The sequence below is a fragment of the Pelodiscus sinensis genome, chromosome 13, assembly GCF_052426305.1.
Source record: "Pelodiscus sinensis isolate ZL-2025 chromosome 13, ASM5242630v1, whole genome shotgun sequence".
Taxonomy (NCBI): Eukaryota; Metazoa; Chordata; order Testudines; family Trionychidae; genus Pelodiscus; species Pelodiscus sinensis.
Genome location: NC_143064.1, coordinates 3533977 through 3554712, shown reverse-complemented (window position 1 = coordinate 3554712; position 20736 = coordinate 3533977). Strand labels below are relative to the sequence as shown.

Genomic DNA, 20736 nt, shown 5'->3' with positions numbered 1-20736 from the left:
CGTGACGCAGTCTGACCTCCTGCACTCCCCAGAACCAGGGCTCCTGCCCTGAGTCACTCAAACCTCCCCTGCCAAGTGGCAAAGACCTTCACCTGAACCTCCCTGCAGAGTCCTATTGCCCTTACATCTGGAACCACACACCCCACCTCCCTACTAAGCCGTCCACACCTAAATTACTCCACATTTGGATCCTGCTGGGCTGAGCCCTCATAATGTGGAGCTACTAATTCTGTTGAGTTGCTTCATCTGCTACTCCTGACAGAATTCTGCACCAAACATTAAAAATTCTGTGCACAATATTTTAAAATACGGCAAAATTTTTCAATTTGTCAATAAATAAATGTGGCGACTCTGCCATGGCAATGGGGACCACAGGCCAATAGTTGTAGAGGTGGCAGCCCACCCTGCAGTCCCCATCCTCCCAGGGACATGACCCTCTGGGACAGTCCTGGACTTTGCATTGTGTCAGGGTCGGGTGCAGCCCCACCACTGAGTCTGTATCCAGGGATGGGGGGGAAGGAGCTACTGGGTGGATTTCCCGCATCCGGGTCAGTCACCTGTGCTCTCTATTAGGGATGTAAATGACTGATCGACTAGTCACTTCCCTCCCATTGCTGCCTCTATCACAAAGAGACAGCAATGGAGAGGGTGGGGGGGGAGAGGAGGAAGAAGTGGGTTCCCCCCAGCTCTGTGGGACGGGGCAGCGGCACAGCAGCGGCGCTTCCTCTTTGAAATGCACAAGCGCCCCTACCGGGTTCGTGTACTTTTCAAAGGCAGAATGCCGCTAGTCCTTACTGACTACTTGAGTAGTCGATGGACAGCTCATTGACTATTCGATTAGTTAATTAATTGATATTTAACACTCCTACTCTTCATTGCCTTGCTGGAGCCACAATGTTCATTTGACAACAAAATTTTCGGAATTTTAAAATATTGTTTGCAGAATTTTTATTTTTGGCTCAGAATCTTTCACTAGTTTGGTGCGGAATTCCCTTGGGAGCAAAGAATGCACTATTATTGTTGTTGGGATATTCTCTAGTGGCCCATCTCATGACTCTTCCTGTACTAGAAGATTTACCTGGCATTGCTTGGTCTTTAACTCAACTAAGTTTTGTTTTCCTTCTTTGAAATCATTGCTCTGGGACGGGGATGGGGGGGGGGGTTTAGTAGGCAGGCTGCCCTAGGGAGAGAGGACAAACCCAGCACCCTCTCACCGCAGTAGCTTGGGGCCAAGTGAGAAGTGCCTGTCCACTGCAGCTGCAGGGGGCACAGCCAGGGGAGTGTTGCATGTTCCCTGGCTGGGGGACAGAGACACACTCTCTGAAATGTATAGTTAATAGCTGGCCCTTTCTCCACCCCCAGTTTCCCAACATGGCTATTAGCTGTCCCTGGCCCTTTGCTGCCCCTCCCTGTGGTCATTCTACAGTATAGCTTCCCCTACCAGACCCCTCCCTTTCCATTTTATGAGAAACACTAGAATTCCAGGCACATCCCATTGTCCTGGCACAGCCAAACCCTGACCTTGCTGTAAGTTATGCAAATTTGGTAGTCCTAGCTCTTACCGTCTGAACAAAAAGACTCAGACACACACATTTCTAATATAAAATAAGATGATTGACACTAGCTGTTTTTTGAATCTATGGCAAATATGTTTAATCTGTGTTTTACTGATTATAATGAGTAGTTTTTTCCCAATAACTTTTTCATTTTTCCTTTAAAGGGAGGGAACATGCAATAAGTGCTGCTCAGTAATAGACTGGAAAAATCTTTCATTTGGTTTAAAAGTTGACCATTAAACAAGCAATATTGTCCCACAGCTATTACTAGGATGAATGTTGTTTTGCAATGAACCCAAGTAATTTTGTTGCTTTATTTTATATAACTTTTGTCATCTCTTTTAAGAGGGTAGTTCAATATTCATTTATATGAATCCTTCCTGGTTCTCTTAACCTCTGAACTCCTGCTTTTGGCATATTGCGAAATGTCAGGAAACAGCAGTAGCTGCTCTGTGCCAGTAACTCAAGTCTGTTGGAAGTTCAACATGGCAGCTGGGGTGGAGGGTCTAGTGAGATCTTTCCTTACAGCAGATGTTACAGTAGTCAAAATCTTTACAGATGTCCTTTCCCCCCCTTCTCTTTATGAGGAAAAAAATAAAATTATTGTTAACTAGTAATATTTTCTGAACTGGCAAATAAGTTTGTGTACATTTTTGATTTACTGGATAATTCTGTCATTACTTATCTTATTTTTAGCCACTGAAATTTGTTTCTAGAGGTCTAATTTTGGTAACCATCTGTGGAAAATAGTAAGCTAAATTTCTGTGGTGTCTATAAAAAGCTAGTATTTTAGCTTACTTTATGTAGTGCTTTTCTGACTGGATTTTTGCCATGTTTCATCTTCTACGTGATTGAATAATACATGTGCATTATCTTTAGTATGGTGTGCTTTTAAAAATATCTCTGCTTCCATCTCAATGATTTCTAACCTATCTCAGTACTTGCTAATTTGTGGCACATGGTGCAATGTTTATAATTGGATAGATCTCTAGCCACTCAAACACTTGTTATATTTTGATCAATAACTCTGAAATACGTAAGCAATACTGTACATATCTAGTTAATAAATAATTCCCCAACTTTCGTTATTTCCAGGGTTCTGTCTTGAAGTTAAATCTTTCAACCTCACATCTCTGAATATAAAAAAAATGAATTGTAAAACTTATTGTATGCTCAATATGCTCTTCAAATAACAGAGAAAACAATGGTCTACTGTTTCATTAATTTGCTTTAATTCTAGTTAAAGATGGAATCTGAATGGTCAGAAAGATACCTGAATATTTGGGGATGTTTTTCTTCAGAATTTGTTTTGTACAAATCCACAGTTGTGGGTCTTTTGTGCCATACAGGCAGAATCTTCTGGAAAGACACGCCTAGAGTTTCATGCATGCTCTCATCAGCAAAACAGTTGGTGAAGTATTACGTAAGGAGCTGCAGCTCCAAGTGCTGTTACTTCTTTCCAAATGCCAGTCGGTGAGGTCTGAGTTCTTTGCTTCATTGGCTTTCTAGATTAATGCATGTATTTAGAGGACTATTTGTTGTTTAAATGGTCATGTTTTTCAGGTTCCTTCTGTTAGCAGCTTCGCTGACTTAAGGAACCCATCTTTCAGATCCCTGTAGAAGCCCAAGTGTTAGCACTGAAAGAGAAACCTGAGCAGAGCACCACTCCTTTTGAAAGGCACCTGCCTGGCTATATATAGTAAAATCCATTCACTGTCCTTTTACAGTCTATGCAGACAAACAAACAAAAACAGACCAGCATATTTGGGGTGAGGAAGGAAACTTCCCCCAACCAATTTGGCAGCGACCCTGGGAGCCTTTCACCTTCCTTAGCAACATGGGGCATGGATCACTTGCAGGTTTAAACTAGCGTCAATGGTAGAGTCCTCAGTAACTCATCCAGAGAATGATTGGGGTGCTACTGGTTAGGGCTCACTGGGTTGGGGGGTCGGTTCCACGTGCCTCATGGGATGGCCCATGTGCATAAGGAGTGGGGCTCATTAGGTTGGGAGTTCACAGGGGACTCAGTTGGGGGAGTGGCCTGGGTGCAGAAATGGGGGTCCAGATACACAGAAGCTGCGCCGATGGGGGAGCAGCTCCCTGCACAGAAACCCCTCTCCCCAGCATAGGAGAGATGGGGGCAGGAAGAAGGGAAGGGGTATTTCCAGGGTGGATCTGAGCTAGCCCTGGCCACTCTGCGCAGGGGAAGTGAGTGAACTCCTCTCCAAGTACAGTTGGGACTAGCAGCTGAGCCAGTCACAGAGAAAGAGACAGTGGGTGCAGTGGGGTAGGGAGATCCAGATACATGGGGGTTGGGCAGATGGAAGAGGGTCTTACCTGACCCCGCCTACCCCATCTCTCTTCCCCCCACCTCCAATAGTGATTTACCACTCCGCGGCTGCTCCAAGTGCACCAAACTGCACTGCTGGGGCAGGGGAGGAGGGAGGGAGGTGTGTGTGACACCACTCCTGCGGCTTCCCTTTTGGAAAGTCATTTTGCTGCAGGAAAAATGACAATGGCACAATCTTCCCCCAGGAGTAATTCCCAAAGTGGGAAACCTAATTTCAAATAGGCAATTATCCCTTGGCTTAAACTGATAAAAGAAAGATGGTACAAACAATGCCATGATAATAAGAGATTAGGCACCACACTTCCTTCACACCTCTAGAGAGGGTTGCTCTGTGTCAAGATTGAAGCAAAGCTTTTGTGGCATCTGTTCCATGTATAAACATTTTCAGCATCAAGGCTGTCGATCAAAGACCTTTGATGAAAACTAGCTTCAGTCAATAAATTAAAGTTACATGTTTTAAATATATAGGAACAAATTAATGTTTTCTGGCATTCCTTAGTTATTCATATTTTGAGTAAGCAATTGGAACCTAATTAATAGCTGAAAATTCATTTCATATTTAAAATTGACTAATATGCAAGGCTCTCATATCTATTAAATAGGGGCCCCATTCTAGAAAGCATTTAAGCATTTTCTGAAGTAGCCTTCCTAAATCAGAATTTGTATGACCTAAAAGCCTGTACTGGCTTTACCGATCAAAATGAGATATAAAAGATGTAAAGATCTGTAAGTGTCAAAGAATATATTAAGTACTAACCAAATGGTAGGTAAATATGTGACAGAATACCTTCCATAGAGTTAATGTGCACAGAGATCTAACAAACTGAAGAGCACATCTGTGTACATACCCCAGTTTAAGTGAGAAAATTTCCTTTTTCACTACAATGCCATGGATAGGAAACATTTTTATATAGATTATTTGATTTACCATGCACATGCCAAGTCAAATGTTCTTTTGATTCATGTAGCTTATTTCTCTAGAGCTTCTTCTAGACAGAAATTTGGTAACTACCCAAACAGACACACAAAAACTACAGTTGTTAAGAGAAAGAAACTGATACCTGTGTTTAAAATCTTCTCTTTACTGGGCTAACTTAAGATTGCCTCACTTTTTCCAATTCCACAAGAGAGAGACATTTTTATACTTCATTAAAGACAGTCTAGAGATTTTAAGGTTAGATATGTGGCTATTTTAATTACTTCATAAGGAGACATTGAAATAATTTACTATATAGCCTAAATTAGTTTCTACTATTTATGTTGCAAAATTTTTGCTTTTTTCTCTCATCTCATGAATAAGATGTGTAACTGTTCAGTTGTAAAAACTTAAAAAACAGCAAATGGCCCTGAAGCACCTTAGCAATTAACAAAAAATATAGATGGTATGAACTTTTGTGGGCACAACCCACTTCTTCAAATGAATGGAGTCATAAGGGGTCCCGGGCACAAATAAATAGCAGAGAGCAAATAAATTGCTCTTTTTCTCTGCTATTTATTTGTACCTTAGATCCCTTGCTCCATACATAAGAATCATAGAATACTAGGACTGGAAGGGACCTCGCAAGCTCATCGAGTCCAGTCCCCTGCCCTCATGGCAGGACCAAATACTGTCTAGACCATCCCTGATAGACATTTATCTAACCTACTCTCAAATATCTCCAGAGATGGGGATTCCGCAACCTCCCTGGGCAATTTATTCCAGGATTTAACCACCCTGACAGTTAGGAACTTTTTCCTAATGTCCAACCTAAACCTCCCTTGCTGCAGTTTAAGCCCATTGCTTCTCGTTCTATCCTCAGAGGCCAAGATGAACAAGTTTTCTCCCTCCTCATGACACCTGAAAACTGCTATCATGTCCCCCCTCAATCTTCTCTTTTCTAAACTAAACAAACCCAATTCTTCCAGCTTTCTTTCATAGGTCATGTTCTCTAGACCTTTCATCATTCTTGTTTCTCTTCTCTGGACCCTCTCCACTATCTCCACATCTTTCTTGAAATGCGGTGCCCGGAACTGGACACAATCCTCCAACTGAGGCCTAACCAGCACAGAGTAGAGCAGAAGAATGACTTCTCATGTCTTGCTCACAACACACCTGTTAATGCATCCCAGAATCACGTTTGTTTTTTTACAACAGTATCACACTGCTGACTCATATTCAGCTTGTGGTTCACTATAACCCCTAGATCCCTTTCTGTGAATGAAGAAGTGGGCTGTGCCAATGAAAGCTCATGAGACCATCTACATTTTTTGTTAGTCTCTAAAGTGGTGCAGGATCAATCACTGTTTAAGTTTTTTCAGTTATAGATCAACATGGCTACCCCTCAGACTTGTATTCAGCTGTACTTCCAGGTTCTCATGTAACATACATGCAATGTTTTGGGACAGCATTGGTTAAAAATCCTTTATGGTTATATTTTGAAACTGAAATGAAAACATTTCTATCCATTTACATTTTTTTCAAAATATACATTTTGAGCCAACTCAACCAAGAACCACTAGTGCTGCAGGCATTCTGAAAAATTACTATACCAACACCACCATCTTAGCAGACCAGATTCCTCATCTGAATTCAAAGGCAGATCTGTTTCTAACAATGTCAGTATTCACAGCTTAATTGTTACATCTGAAAAGTACCACAGGTAGGAGGAGTGCTTTAGATTCTTTCCCATCTCATGCATCATAAACTGCATGTCTGTTCAGTTCCAATCAGCTACCCTGGTACCACACCTGAGTAGGCAAATAACTTGCACAGAAGGTCACAGAGCATAATTTGAAGACAGTATAGTTATTACTAAGCCTAACATGTCTCAGAACTTTTATTACTGGTAATGCACAAGATGGCAGGAATCCAGCCTGCCTATTAGAACTTAAGTTAAGTTTGCAGGGCTAGCAAATAGGGGAAAATTTTATTTGCACACTAAGCACATCTGAAACAAACTGCTGAAAGAATGAATATGGAATCCCACAAATTGCTTTTCAAAGCAGAAGCACTTTAAATTAAGAGCCAAATTTTCCATAGTCCTTCACAGCACTGAGTAGTTTTTCAATGTTTAGCTATGCATTTTTTTATATCCCAAAATCATGTTACACAGAAAACAAGGAACTCAACTCATCATGGCACTCATCAGTATAGTATTGGAGAGACTTTGAGTGACCACACAAATCAGTTAAAAACAAAAAATCAAATGTCCTAAAGGGTTAGACTTATCAGTTTTCACTAGAAAAATGTCTAATTTCTACAGCTCTCACTATCAGCTGAAGCAATAGCAGCTTAAAGCTGCTTCAAAAATCACTGTGCAACCATTCACTATGCAATTCACTTCTGAGAACAGGAATAAATTAATAGATATTTGATTGGATCCTTCCCCATAATGTTAAGTTCGTACAATGCCTTCCTTTAAACACTGAAGTACTTTATATCCCACATTACTCAGGCAGTGAGATAACGTTCCCATAATTGAAATGTATAAGGACACTACAAGTTGCATTACAGTTGCTGAGAGTTTGACACATTTCCAAATATACTGTGCCTAAGCCTAATAAGAAATCTGTTTTTTGCAGGTGTACCAACTTAATATGTTTACATTTGGTAATGAGTAAATGGGGGAAAATTACTTTAATTCCCATTTCACCCATTCTTTATGCAATAGATCAGGTTCCCATATGCTCCTGGGTTCAAGGTGTTAATTTTAACCTATACCACTCGGTCGTAGTTTGCAAAACAGAGACACCATCTATCTCCTTCTCTTCCTGTACCCATCCTGAGATCTGAACTACTTCTGAGTAGTCCCCAAGCCAGGCACTCAAGGTCTAGCAGAAGTGTGTTCCCATTGGAGGCTCCCTAGCTCCCAGCTACAGAATACTTTGCCTTGGTAGTCCAGCTGTGCCAATTTGTTAATTTTCAAAGCAGAGAAAGCAAAGCTCATCTTTTCAGCCAAGCTTCTGATTAATCAAGTAGTCCTCAAATGGTGGACCACAGTGTAGTAGCTGACAGGTCACATGGAGCTAACAGCTCCTCCCTGCTTCTACAGGAAGTTAGGCTTTTCATTGCAAGAAAACCTATATGCCAGTAAAAAGACAGATGGAAACTGGGGAAGCCGACCTAGCAGCCTTCACCAAAGGCTGCTAATACACAAGATGAACAGAACTACCAGATGATGTCAAAGGAGCCACCAGAAAGAAGAATGTTTATGGTATAAGACAGGGGTGGGGATCCTAAGACTTGCCAGGATCCGTCCCCCGAGGTTCAGGGCTCCCCGCTCAGAATTTGGGAGCCCGTGCTAGTACTCTAGATGACACCCCCCCACTCAGCACACAAAATCTACTAGCCTATGCACGACTGATTTTTCTATGAGTCAGCAACCCCTGACCCAAAAAAGGTTCCCCACCCCTGGAATAAGGAAACCAAGCAGCACGTGGCAGGTGGGAAAACCAGACAATATACAGGGAAAGAAAGACTGGAACAAAGTGGTAGAAAGAGACTACTTGCCTAATATTAGTTTTGCACATGAACAATTGCCTTTCTTGCCAAATGAGGATGTAAGATCACCAACTACATGACTGGGATTAGAAGAAGTTACCCACAATGTAATCTTTTAAGATGTGAATCCACTGTATGTAAAAGTTTGAGAGTCCTTGGTCTACTCTAATGCATCTCTGTTCTTAATATCGATTTTTTTTTTTTGCTTTATTGGTGTTTACTATTATATGCAACACACCCATATACCTAGCAATAAGAGAGACACACCTCTAATGTGTTTACCATCAGAAGTTAAATTTGGAGGTAGATAATTAAGCACTGTCTAATAATACATGGGATGAGAAATTCAGTCGGCCAAATATTTTCCAGTACACTTCTCCCATCTGAGACAGAGGTGAAGACTTCAAATTCAGTCAAATAATTCACGGAATATCCTCACCACCACATAATTCTACTACAACTTGCACCCAATACACAGAATCGTTCAAGACATTTGCACTAGTGTTGAATATTAGATGAATTCATTTAACATACAAATTAGAATCAGGAAAGAAAAAGTTCACCAACCACTCCTCCAATTAAAAGATGTTATTTCTCAAGTAATCTTCCATTGGTGGAGGAAGGGGGAGCCACCCAGACCAGCAAGACTCATAGACTTTAAGGTCAGAAAGGTCAGAATAATCCTCTCACCTATATCTCAGATACTGAAGTCCTCAAATGGTTTAAAGACCCCAAGATGCAGAGAATCCTCCAGCAAGTGATCTGTGCCCCATGCTACAGAGGAAGGCGAAAAACCTCCAGGGCCTCTGCCAATCTACCTGGAGGAAAATTCCTTCCCAACCCCAAATATGGCGATCAGCTGAACCCTGAGCATGTGGGCAAGACTCACCAGCTAGACACCCTGGAAAAAGTTCTCCTATCATCCCTCCATTGGCCTATTTACCACTGAGTGTGAAAGGTCAATTAGTTACCAAGATCATGTTATCTCAAACCATCCCCTTCATAAACCCATCCAGCCAGAGACCTCCTACAATCTATGCCTAGAAGAATTCCCCTTCAGGGTCCTCTGTGAAGCAGGATTTCATAGAGTTACACTAAATTATTCTAGCAGTAGGAAGCCATTTTGAACTATTCCTTCCACTAACTTCAAAGTTAGGATTACATTATAAGAAATTCCAAACACACATTGGAAGCCATGGAAAACTATGGTTCAGATAAATGACGTTAACCATGCTCCTGTAGTTCCATTAACCTCTTACTTTCTTAAATTTTGTAAAAAATAGCATTTATATAATCTGCAGGTAAAACATGGACAATCTGAACATCTGAGCATTGGTATTACACATATGCTTTCAGTATTAAGGATGATGCTTCATCACCATGCTAGCCTTTACTTTTCTCATTCATGTGCTATAATTTTATGAGCTTTTCTTAGAAGTTTGAATACATAATCTAACAGCATTGTGTCTGTGCATATGGAACCTACAGAAGAGAATGTACTTAGCAGGCTCTTTGTACTTAGTAATTCCTGATTACATGTTTTTTCATTAACTGAGTGCAAGCTGTATAAAATATTGGAGTCTATGCATCCACTCTGTAATTAAAGTGTTTTTGTAGCTACTCATGAGAGAAACCTGTGTAATAAGATTGTTTCAGAGCCTCCTATTGCGGTCAGGGTGGTCCTATAAGGGCAGAGTTAGGATTACTTTGGTGACCTTCGTGTGGACTTTCCATAGTTTCCAACATCTAAATTTTTTTCCAGTAAGAATAGAAGAAATACCAGCGTAACCACAACACTACGTTAATAAAGTTTCTGACAATTAGCATAAAAGCAATACAATAGATTATCATATTGTTTTTGTTCATGGAATGTTATTTTGCTTTTATATATAATTGAATAAGAGAAAGGGAAAATTATGGTCATAATACAGCTGAAAACGTTATAGCTACAGTACATTCCCTACCATAAATTCTGTTTCCAACTCCTACACTACAACAAAAACAAAAAAATCCTTCCCACATTACATGGTAGATGATGGTTTGAGATTACAGACAAACTTTCCCACAGTGCTAATTTTAACATAACTTTTGGATCTTGTTCCACCAAACTCAGAGCTGTTTACACTTTCTTGAATCAAACCTCATGCATTTATTTTAACACTGACCAGAAGTAGAGAATATTTTTATAAATCAAGGTTAACGGAGCAATTAAGCGCCAATTTTAAAAATTGATGAAAAACATTCCTATCTCCTAATCATTACTGACTTTTCATAGCTTCTTTTAATGAGTCACAGAACAGTAAACTGTGCAAAGGGAAATAAACACAGAATAATTCTGCACTAAACTCGAATCTTTTGCATTCAAGAAGAGCTTTTCGTCTTTCATATACTTATCTTCACAAAAAATAGTCTCAAGCAGAAAACCTCAATCCTATGCAAATGTACTTATTAATACTTTAGGAAAGCGTGCTTTAAGTCTACATGTGCACAACAAGGTCTGGGTTAAACTAAAAATGCAGAAGTGAAAGGTAAAGGTAAATATTGGAAAATGGTGCTCTAAATAATGTCAGAGTCCTGTCTGGACTACACTAGGGATGTTAAATTTAGATTAATTGGCTAATTGAATAGTCAATGCAATTTGCATCAACTATTCGATTAGTCGATAAGAGCACCTCCACCTTTGAAATGTAGCAACAGCCCTAGGGCACTGCCATTTTGAACCACCCTGTTCTCTTCCTCCCTCCTTTCTGCCTCTTTCTGATAGAGGCAGCAAGAGGGGAAGGGGGGGGGGGGGGAGCGACTAGTTGACTAGCATGTTGACTGTTGGATAAGCATTTGCTTATCGGATAGTCGACTAGTTGCTCACATCCCTAGAGTAGACGGCAGCTCAAGAAAATGAATAGCAGAGCAACTTTTAAGATGAAGAAATGGACAACCAGATTATGGAATTTACACACAGAAAGTGTTCAAAATACTTATCAAAGCAATACAGGAAAATTCTCTGAAGAGAAGTCACACCAGGGATGTAACTAAAAAACAAGGCTTAGACTAAGATTTCTCAGTCATTTTCCAAAAAAGTTCACTTGCTTCTAATTTTTAAAAATGTACCATCATCAACATTGATATAATGTGGAAATAAAGTGTATTGTCAAGTTAAAACGATATAGCAAAGTGTGGGTTTGATGTCTGTTTGCACAATAGAAAACTGATGATGCAATTACTTTGAAAGGACAAATTCAAGAGATTTCAGAAGAAGTACAGAAATGGTGCAGATCTTTAGAAATAACGGTACTAACTTTAGCCTTACAAATGTTATCATTAGCCCGGCCCACTTTGCTGAAAGTTCATTAGCCTTCACCATTTTTGGAAAGGGCACAATTATAGTGTTTGGGTAAACATTCCATAAATACTTACAAGCTGCATCTAATCACACTCAAAATATTGTTACTAGGAGTTTTGAAATCTCCCTTTACTCTACACAGAATTCTCCAATTTTCATCCTAAAAGCTGTTGTATTAATTTCTTCCTTGATTTCACAGGCATGACTGCAAAATGAAGAAAAAAAAACTCAAACAGAAATTGTATTTTCTATTTTTTAGAGTTTGGTACTTTTAGTTGTAGCTGTGCCTCCTAGGATTCTGGCACAAAGCCCTCCAGAGTTTATGGACATACACGGTCTCAGAAAAATTCATTTGCTTTTTTTATTTTTATTTAATTTGTAGAGTGGTGTGTAAAAAAGTAATTGACATTTAAACTAGGTAGAGGAAAAAAGAGGAACAGATATTACTAGAAAAATTAGATAACTAGGAATGCACAAATTTGTTTTGTTTATTTTACAAAACCCAAGCTTTTTTACAAGAACTGAGATATGCTAAAAATAGGACATCGCAGTGCAGGGCTGAAATGACTTGTCTTGAAAACATTCTGGATCATCACTCTCATTGGGAAAAGTTACAAGACTCGTTTTCAAAGGAAAATAGCATATGTCTACACAAACTGAGTGAAGACGCTATCTTCACCAACAGGGGAGGTTCTCTGTGGGTAGAGGTGCTCCACCCTCCCTAACAGATGGCAGCTAGGCAGACACAGCTGCCCTTGGCCTCCTGCTGTCTACCAGGGGCATTCGAATGGTTAACTGAAATGCTCTGGGGCGTGGCTGTGTAATACCCCTAACAGATATTAGTCACATCAACCTAATTTCCCAATGTATACAAGACTTAAGGAGTTTGATGCCCAAATGCCACTGAAATGGGCATCTGGTGCCTAATTCTTTAGAATTAGGTGAGAACCCCACCCTAAATCTGCTTGAGGACCTTAGAAAGAGGAACCATGTCAGAGGTACTTCAGTGTATCCAAAAAGCAAAAACTGTCAACAGCAGCAACAAATACACACAGAAGCCCATTTGTAAATGGGGCTCCCAGTCTGGTGCCAGCCACAAGACTCTCAACAGAAGGACCACTCTGAACAGCAGCAAACTCGCTGTAAGCTGGCAGGGCTTCACCTTCCCCATCTCTTTCCATGCACCACGCGCCCCCCGGGGAACCCTCCACACAGGCTGGCGCCAGGCAGTGTACCCGGGCCAGCTGGGCTGACATGGCCTGTCATTGCAGACACACCCATGCAGCAGGTGACATAGCAAGGCCTCTTTTAACCCTTCAAACGCACTTGGGTGCTGCGGGATGAAAGGTGGCTTCCAAACAAAGCCCCTGTAGTGCTATGGGGGGCCCAGCCACAGCCCAGGCCCCCGCTCCCCCCACCAGTGTCTGGCCCCCTCAACCCCCCCACTTGTGTCTGCCCCCCCGCCAGAGCCAGGAACTGCTCATCTCCCCCCCCAGCCCTGCTCCCCCCAGCCACAGCCCAGGCCCCCGCTCCCCCCACCAGGCCCCCCTCAACCCCCCCACTTGTGTCTGCCCCCCCGCCAGAGCCAGGAACTGCTCATCTCCCCCCCCAGCCCTGCTCCCCCCAGAACTGGCTCCCCCCATCTCCCCCCGCCAGCCCTGCTCCCCCCCAGCCCTGCTCCCCCCAGCCACAGCCCAGGCCCCCGCTCCCCCCACCAGTGTCTGGCCCCCTCAACCCCCCCCGCTCCCCCCACCAGTGTCTGCCCCCCCGCCAGAGCCAGGAATCGCTCATCTCCCCCCCGCGCGGCCCCGGCCCGGCGCAGGCCCGCTCACCTGCATGCCGGGCACCTGCACGGCCACGGGCGAGTGGGCCATGGCGGCCGGGCCCGAGCGCTGCGGGCTCCAGGCGGGGCGAGAGGCCCGCTCCCTAGCGCGCGGCCCGGTCCCGGCGGCTGCGGCGCGCGCTGCCCATGGCGGGAGGGGCTCAGGGCGCCGCGGCGGCCGGCGCCATGTTGGGCTCGGGAGGCTGCGGCGGCTCCGTCCTTCCGTCCGCTCGGCGGGGCGCGGGGTGGAGCCGGGACCGCCCACGGGGGGCGGGGCCTGGGGGATCGGGGGGGGGGGTCTCTGCAGGGCGGGGCGGGGCCTGTGGGGGGGTCTCTGCAGGGCGGGGGGGCGCTTGTGGGGATCGAGGGGGGTCTCTGCAGGGCGGGGGGGGGGGCGCTTGTGGGGATCGAGGGGGGTCTCTGCAGGGCGGGGGGGCGCTTGTGGGGATCGAGGGGGGTCTCTGCAGGGCGGGGGGGCGCTTGTGGGGATCGAGGGGGGTCTCTGCAGGGCGGGGGGGCGCTTGTGGGGATCGAGGGGGGTCTCTGCAGGGCGGGGGGGGGGCGCTTGTGGGGATCGAGGGGGGGTCTCTGCAGGGCGGGGGGGCGCTTGTGGGGATCGAGGGGGGTCTCTGCAGGGCAGGGGGGGCGCTTGTGGGGATCGAGGGGGGTCTCTGCAGGGCGGGGCCTGTGGAGATCGAGGGGGGTCTCTGCAGGGCGGGGGGGGCGCTTGTGGGGATCGAGGGGGGTCTCTGCAGGGCGGGGGGGCGCTTGTGGGGATCGAGGGGGGTCTCTGCAGGGCGGGGGGGCGCTTGTGGGGATCGAGGGGGGTCTCTGCAGGGCGGGGGGGGAGCCTGTGGGGATCGAGGGGGGTCTCTGCAGGGCAGGGGGGGCGCTTGTGGGGATCGAGGGGGGTCTCTGCAGGGCGGGGGGGGCCTGTGGGGATCGAGGGGGGTCTCTGCAGGGCGGGGGGGCGCTTGTGGGGATCGAGGGGGGTCTCTGCAGGGCGGGGGGGGAGCCTGTGGGGATCGAGGGGGGTCTCTGCAGGGCAGGGGGGGCGCTTGTGGGGATCGAGGGGGGTCTCTGCAGGGCGGGGTGGGGCCTGTGGGGATCGAGGGGGGTCTCTGCAGGGCGGGGGGGGCCTGTGGGGATCGAGGGGGGTCTCTGCAGGGCAGGGGGAAGCCTGTGGGGATCGAGGGGGGTCTCTGCAGGGCAGGGGGGAAGCCTGTGGGGATCGAGGGGGGTCTCTGCAGGGCGGGGCGGGGCCTGTGGGGATCGAGGGGGGTCTCTGCAGGGCGGGGGGGCGCTTGTGGGGATCGAGGGGGGTCTCTGCAGGGCAGGGGGGGCGCTTGTGGGGATCGAGGGGGGTCTCTGCAGGGCGGGGCCTGTGGAGATCGAGGGGGGTCTCTGCAGGGCGGGGGGGGGCGCTTGTGGGGATCGACGGGGGGTCTCTGCAGGGCGGGGGGGCGCTTGTGGGGATCGAGGGGGGTCTCTGCAGGGCGGGGGGGGAGCCTGTGGGGATCGAGGGGGGTCTCTGCAGGGCGGGGGGGCGCTTGTGGGGATCGAGGGGGGTCTCTGCAGGGCGGGGGGGCGCTTGTGGGGATCGAAGGGGGGTCTCTGCAGGGCGGGGGGGCGCTTGTGGGGATCGAGGGGGGTCTCTGCAGGGCGGGGGGGGAGCCTGTGGGGATCGAGGGGGGTCTCTGCAGGGCAGGGGGGGCGCTTGTGGGGATCGACGGGGGGTCTCTGCAGGGCAGGGGGAAGCCTGTGGGGATCGAGGGGGGTCTCTGCAGGGCGGGGCCTGTGGGGATCGAGGGGGGTCTCTGCAGGGCGGGGGGGGCCTGTGGGGATCGAGGGGGGTCTCTGCAGGGCAGGGGGGGCCTGTGGGGATCGAGGGGGGTCTCGGCGGGGCGGGGCCTGTGGGGATCGAGGGGGGTCTCTGCAGGGCGGGGGGGCGCTTGTGGGGATCGAGGGGGGTCTCTGCAGGGCGGGGGGGGGGCGCTTGTGGGGATCGAGGGGGGTCTCTGCAGGGCGGGGGGGCGCTTGTGGGGATCGAGGGGGGTCTCTGCAGGGCGGGGGGGGGGGGCGCTTGTGGGGATCGAGGGGGGTCTCTGCAGGGCGGGGGGGCGCTTGTGGGGATCGAGGGGGGTCTCTGCAGGGCGGGGGGGCGCTTGTGGGGATCGAGGGGGGTCTCTGCAGGGCAGGGGGGGAGCCTGTGGGGATCGAGGGGGGTCTCTGCAGGGCGGGGGGGCGCTTGTGGGGATCGAGGGGGGTCTCTGCAGGGCAGGGGGGGAGCCTGTGGGGATCGAGGGGGGTCTCTGCAGGGCGGGGGGGGCCTGTGGGGATCGAGGGGGGTCTCTGCAGGGCGGGGGGGCGCTTGTGGGGATCGACGGGGGGTCTCTGCAGGGCAGGGGGGGCGCTTGTGGGGATCGAGGGGGGTCTCTGCAGGGCGGGGCCTGTGGAGATCGAGGGGGGTCTCTGCAGGGCGGGGGGGGCGCTTGTGGGGATCGAGGGAGGTCTCTGCGGGGCGGGGCCTGTGGGGATCGAGGGGGGTCTCTGCAGGGCGGGGGGGGCGCTTGTGGGGATCGACGGGGGGTCTCTGCAGGGCGGTGGGGGCGCTTGTGGGGATCGACGGGGGGTCTCTGCAGGGCGGGGGGGCGCTTGTGGGGATCGACGGGGGGTCTCTGCAGGGCGGGGGGGGAGCCTGTGGGGATCGAAGGGGGGTCTCTGCAGGGCGGGGGGGGGCCTGTGGGGATCGAAGGGGGGTCTCTGCAGGGCGGGGGGGCGCTTGTGGGGATCGAGGGGGGTCTCTGCAGGGCGGGGGGGCGCTTGTGGGGATCGAGGGGGTCTCTGCAGGGCGGGGGGGCGCTTGTGGGGATCGAGGGGGGTCTCTGCAGGGCGGGGCGGGGCCTGTGGGGATCGAGGGGGGTCTCTGCAGGGTGGGGGGGAGCTTGTGGGGATCGAGGGGGGTCTCTGCTCTGCAGGGGGGGGGGGCGCTTGTGGGGATCGAGGGGGTCTCTGCAGGGCGGGGGGGAGCTTGTGGGGATCGAGGGGGGTCTCTGCAGGGCGGGGCGGGGCCTGTGGGGATCGAGGGGGGGTCTCTGCAGGGCAGGGGGGGAGCCTGTGGGGATGGAGGGGGGGGTCTCTGCAGGGCACGGTGGAGGAGGAGCCTGTGGGGAGGGGGGGGTCTCTGCAGGGCACGGTGGAGGAGGAGCCTGTGGGGATGGAGTTGGGGGTCGCTGCAGGGCACGGGGGAGCCTGTGGGGATAGAGTTCGGGGTCTCTGCAGGGCACGGGGGATGGACCTGGGGGTCTCTGCAGGGCAGGGGGGGAGCCTGTGGGGATGGAGGGGGGGGTCTCTGCACGGCAGGGGGGGAGCCTGTGGTGTAGGTGGAGCTTGGTCCTGCCTTGAGGGCGGGGGGCTGGACTCGATGACCTCTTGAGGTCCCTTCCAGTCCTATTATTCTATGATTCTATGATGGAGGGGGGGGTCTCTGCAGGGTGGGGGGGAGCCTGTGGGGATGGAGGGGGGGGTCTCTGCAGGGTGGGGGGGAGCCTGTGGGGATCGAGGGGGGTCTCTGCAGGGCACGGTGGAGGGGGAGCCTGTGGGGATGGAGGGGGGGGTCTCTGCAGGGTGGGCGGGGCCTGTGGGGATCGAGGGGGGTCTCTGCAGGGTGGGGGGGAGCCTGTGGGGATGGAGGGGGGGTCTCTGCAGGGCACGGTGGAGGGGGAGCCTGTGGGGATGGAGGGGGGGGTCTCTGCAGGGCGGGGGGGAGCCTGTGGGGATGGAAGGGGGGTCTCTGCAGGGCGGGGGGGGGAGCCTGTGGGGATGGAGGGGGGGGTCTCTGCAGGGTGGGGGGGAGCCTGTGGGGATGGAGGGGGGGTCTCTGCAGGGCGGGGGGGGGAGCCTGTGGGGATGGAGGGGGGGGTCTCTGCAGGGCGGGGGGGGCCTGTGGGGATCGAGGGGGGTCTCTGCAGGGTGGGGGGGAGCCTGTGGGGATGGAGGGGGGGTCTCTGCAGGGCACGGTGGAGGGGGAGCCTGTGGGGATGGAGGGGGGGGTCTCTGCAGGGTGGGGGGGAGCCTGTGGGGATCGAGGGGGGTCTCTGCAGGGCACGGTGGAGGGGGAGCCTGTGGGGATGGAGGGGGGGGTCTCTGCAGGGCAGGGGGGAGCCTGTGGGGATGGAGGGGGGGTCTCTGCAGGGCACGGTGGAGGGGGAGCCTGTGGGGATGGAGGGGGGGTCTCTGCAGGGCACGGTGGAGGGGGAGCCTGTGGGGATGGAGGGGGGGGTCTCTGTAGGGTGGGGGGGAGCCTGTGGGGATGGAGGGGTCGCTGCAGGGCACGGTGGAGGGGGAGCCTGAGGGGATGGAGTTGGGGGTCGCTGCAGGGCATGGGGGGAGCCTGTGGGGATAGAGTTCGGGGTCTCTGCAGGGCACGGGGGATGGACTTGGGGGTCTCTGCAGGGCACGGGGGATGGAGCCTGCAGTGTGGAGCTGGGGATCGCTGGGGCGGAACAGGAGATGGATCCCCCGGCTCTCAATGTGCCCTCCCCCCATACTCCTTACTGCCGGGGGCCTCAGAACAGGGCCCAGACCTTCACACCCACCTGGTGCCCCTCTGCCAAAGTGGGCCTCCCCCTGCAGGAACCAAGTCTGTGGGCCCTTTGCTTGGCAGGCCCATGGATGAGGGCCTGTGTTCCTTCATACTTGACCAAGGCTCAGGGGTTCCTTGGCCAGGCCCATGGATGAGGCTCGGCTCAGCTTCCCTCCCCAAGCTCACCTGATGGGGGTCACTGCAGTGTGCTAGCACCGCTCTCCCATGCTGCTTGCCAAGCATAATTTTTTGGGGCCTAGTACAAACTTAAAACACAGGCCTCCCTCCCACATGTATGACAATTTGCAGCCTGGACCTCTGGGCCTCAGTGAAGTGTCCCCTTCTCCCCTCCCCACCATGTGGGGGCCCCGGGCCGCAACCCACTTGTCCTTCCCCAAGGATGCTGTTTATCAACAAGGAGGACACTGTGTTCTGCTCTTCCGTGGCATTTGCTCTCTTAATGAAGGAGGAGATGTCTGCAATAGCTATTGGAGATCCTCTTGAGACAGAAATTGCTTAGGAATTGTGGCCTTTTGTACAGGCGTCACTGTATTCAACTCAGTTTGGTGGGTTTATAATTTGACATCCTGGAAACATCTAACGAAGCAAGTCTTATGTTTTGATTTGTTCATCTAGTAGTCCACAGTTCTTCCATAGCCTCCTTTGAGGAGGATACAAAATTGGCATCGTCCTCTCTTTTCACCGGCTGCATTGCTGGTATGGGGAAGCCACTGTTCACCTTCTTGTGGCTCAGTTTCTCCACTTGACCAGTTGCCTCCAACATAACGATCACCCCCAGCTTTCGTTCTTCTGTTCGAACTTAACACTTGGCTGATCTCCACTGTGTCCCCCTTGGTAAACACCCAGACACAGTGATGTTTTTTCTTTTTACAGTTATTCCATCCCCTAAGATATGAGCCTGCTCCTGGGTTTAGTCTTCCTTAGCGATGATTTTCCCCTCTTGAGGATGATTTTTCAATTGTCCAGCTCCAGTTATTTCTCTTAGCTGCCACAGAACCTCCTGACCTTACTTTACCTCCCTTCTGTGATGGGCAATTCTGCTTCATGTCTGAAAGGAAGGAAAAATAGTATTTCAGGTGACTTTCCTCTGTACTTAGTACCCTGCAGTCATGTATAGTTATGGGTAAAACCTATGACAGTGCATATCTACAGTAGGTCTAAAATGCCTTTTTATCCAAAATGGTTCTTTCTTGCGATGTATCAGTTGCTCTGAAAATTTACTCCATTGTCTGACACCTCCATAACCCAAATTTGCTCAGCTCTAGAGAACTGAGCTCATATGAATTAGGCAGTACTTTTTGGCTTTGTCTACACTGCAGAGTTTTTGCGCAAGAAGCTTTTTGCAGAAGAGATCTTCTGCAAAAACGTCCTGTGCAAAAGCACGTCCACACCTCAAAAGCACATCGCAAAGCGATGTGCCGTTGCGCAAGAGAGCATCCACACTGTAGGAACACTCTTACGCAAGAAATCTCTGATGGCCATTCACAGAATGGCCATCAAAGTACCTGTGCTTTTTGGGATAGGCCCCTGTTGAGCGTCCACACACCTTTTTACACAAGAACTCTTGTGCAAAAAGGAGTTATTCCTCGTAGAAAGAGGTATACCTACACCACAAAAAGCCCTCTGTTCTGCCCTTCTGCTGTACATTTTCTTGCACAAAAATGCACTTGAGGTATGGATGCTCCACAGGTTTTTGTGCAAAATTAACTGTAGCCAGCATGCAGGCCCTTGCTCTTGGATAGTACCCTTTCTCCTCCTCAAACGTTCCAATGGGGCCCATTATCATTCTAGAAAGCCCTTACACAACTGGGGAGAGAGAGTTACCTGCTGGCCCTACTGAATTCAATAGGAATCTAGCCACTGACTTAATTGGGGTCAGCCTGATAACCATAAGGAAACATCCAGTGTTGAGAAGGCAGCCTTTTCATTCATCTAGGCCACCCTGCCGCCATTAGGTTGGATAATTATATAGCTCAGACCTACTCCAACATAATTATTTAAAGGAAATTTCTTTATGCAGGATTCATTTAAAGGCAGTTTTTAAAGTTGTTCTTATTTCTTCTGCACGGAGAAGTGCTTGCAACATTCAGTATGATACTAAATACAAAACACATCTGTTTAGGTTAAGGTTGGGCTAAAGCCATCTAAGCCTAGAAATTCAACATTCAGGTAGATGGTCCATCTGTAACTGACTGTGGTTTAAAATCAAACAAAACCCCACAATGATTTCAGTGGAGGATAGGACATGTGGCTAACACCGGAGCTTTCTGTCTTGGTTTGTTAAAATTTTAACATTAAAATATTTACTTGCCTACTCACCTCTTTAAAATATGTATTTTAAAAGCCCTCTTAGTGAAAGTTATAAAATACATGTTAGTTACCTGGAAGCCAGTAAGGACTCCAATCTCATGGGTAGGTTATGTAAGGTGGGTAGTTCCTGGGAGCTTGTACTAGATGCTAAGCTCCAGGATAATTTTTTTTGGCTGAGTAATGAAACCTTTGAGAAATAGGAGACTTTCTCAATCAAGGACTTGACCCAGCCACAACTACAGCATACAGTATTGCAATAATATTTTATAAAA

The 20736-nt window shown here is 49.4% G+C and overlaps 1 protein-coding gene across 2 annotated transcripts in view; it reads right to left on the bottom strand.

The window, feature by feature from the left end:
• The window catches only part of STK26 (serine/threonine kinase 26), a 58428-nt gene extending 44639 nt beyond the window's left edge, over positions 1-13789 (bottom strand). The window contains exon 1 of one of the 2 annotated variants that reach the window (XM_075941152.2): positions 13559-13789. In XM_075941152.2, coding sequence (XP_075797267.1) covers positions 13559-13600 — 42 coding nt within the window. In that variant the 5' untranslated portion in view covers positions 13601-13789. Of the gene's footprint in view, positions 1-11800; positions 11825-13558 lie in introns of those variants that run through there. The other variant, XM_006135315.5, reaches the window with a different exon arrangement.
• Between the last annotated feature and the right edge of the window lie 6947 nt (positions 13790-20736).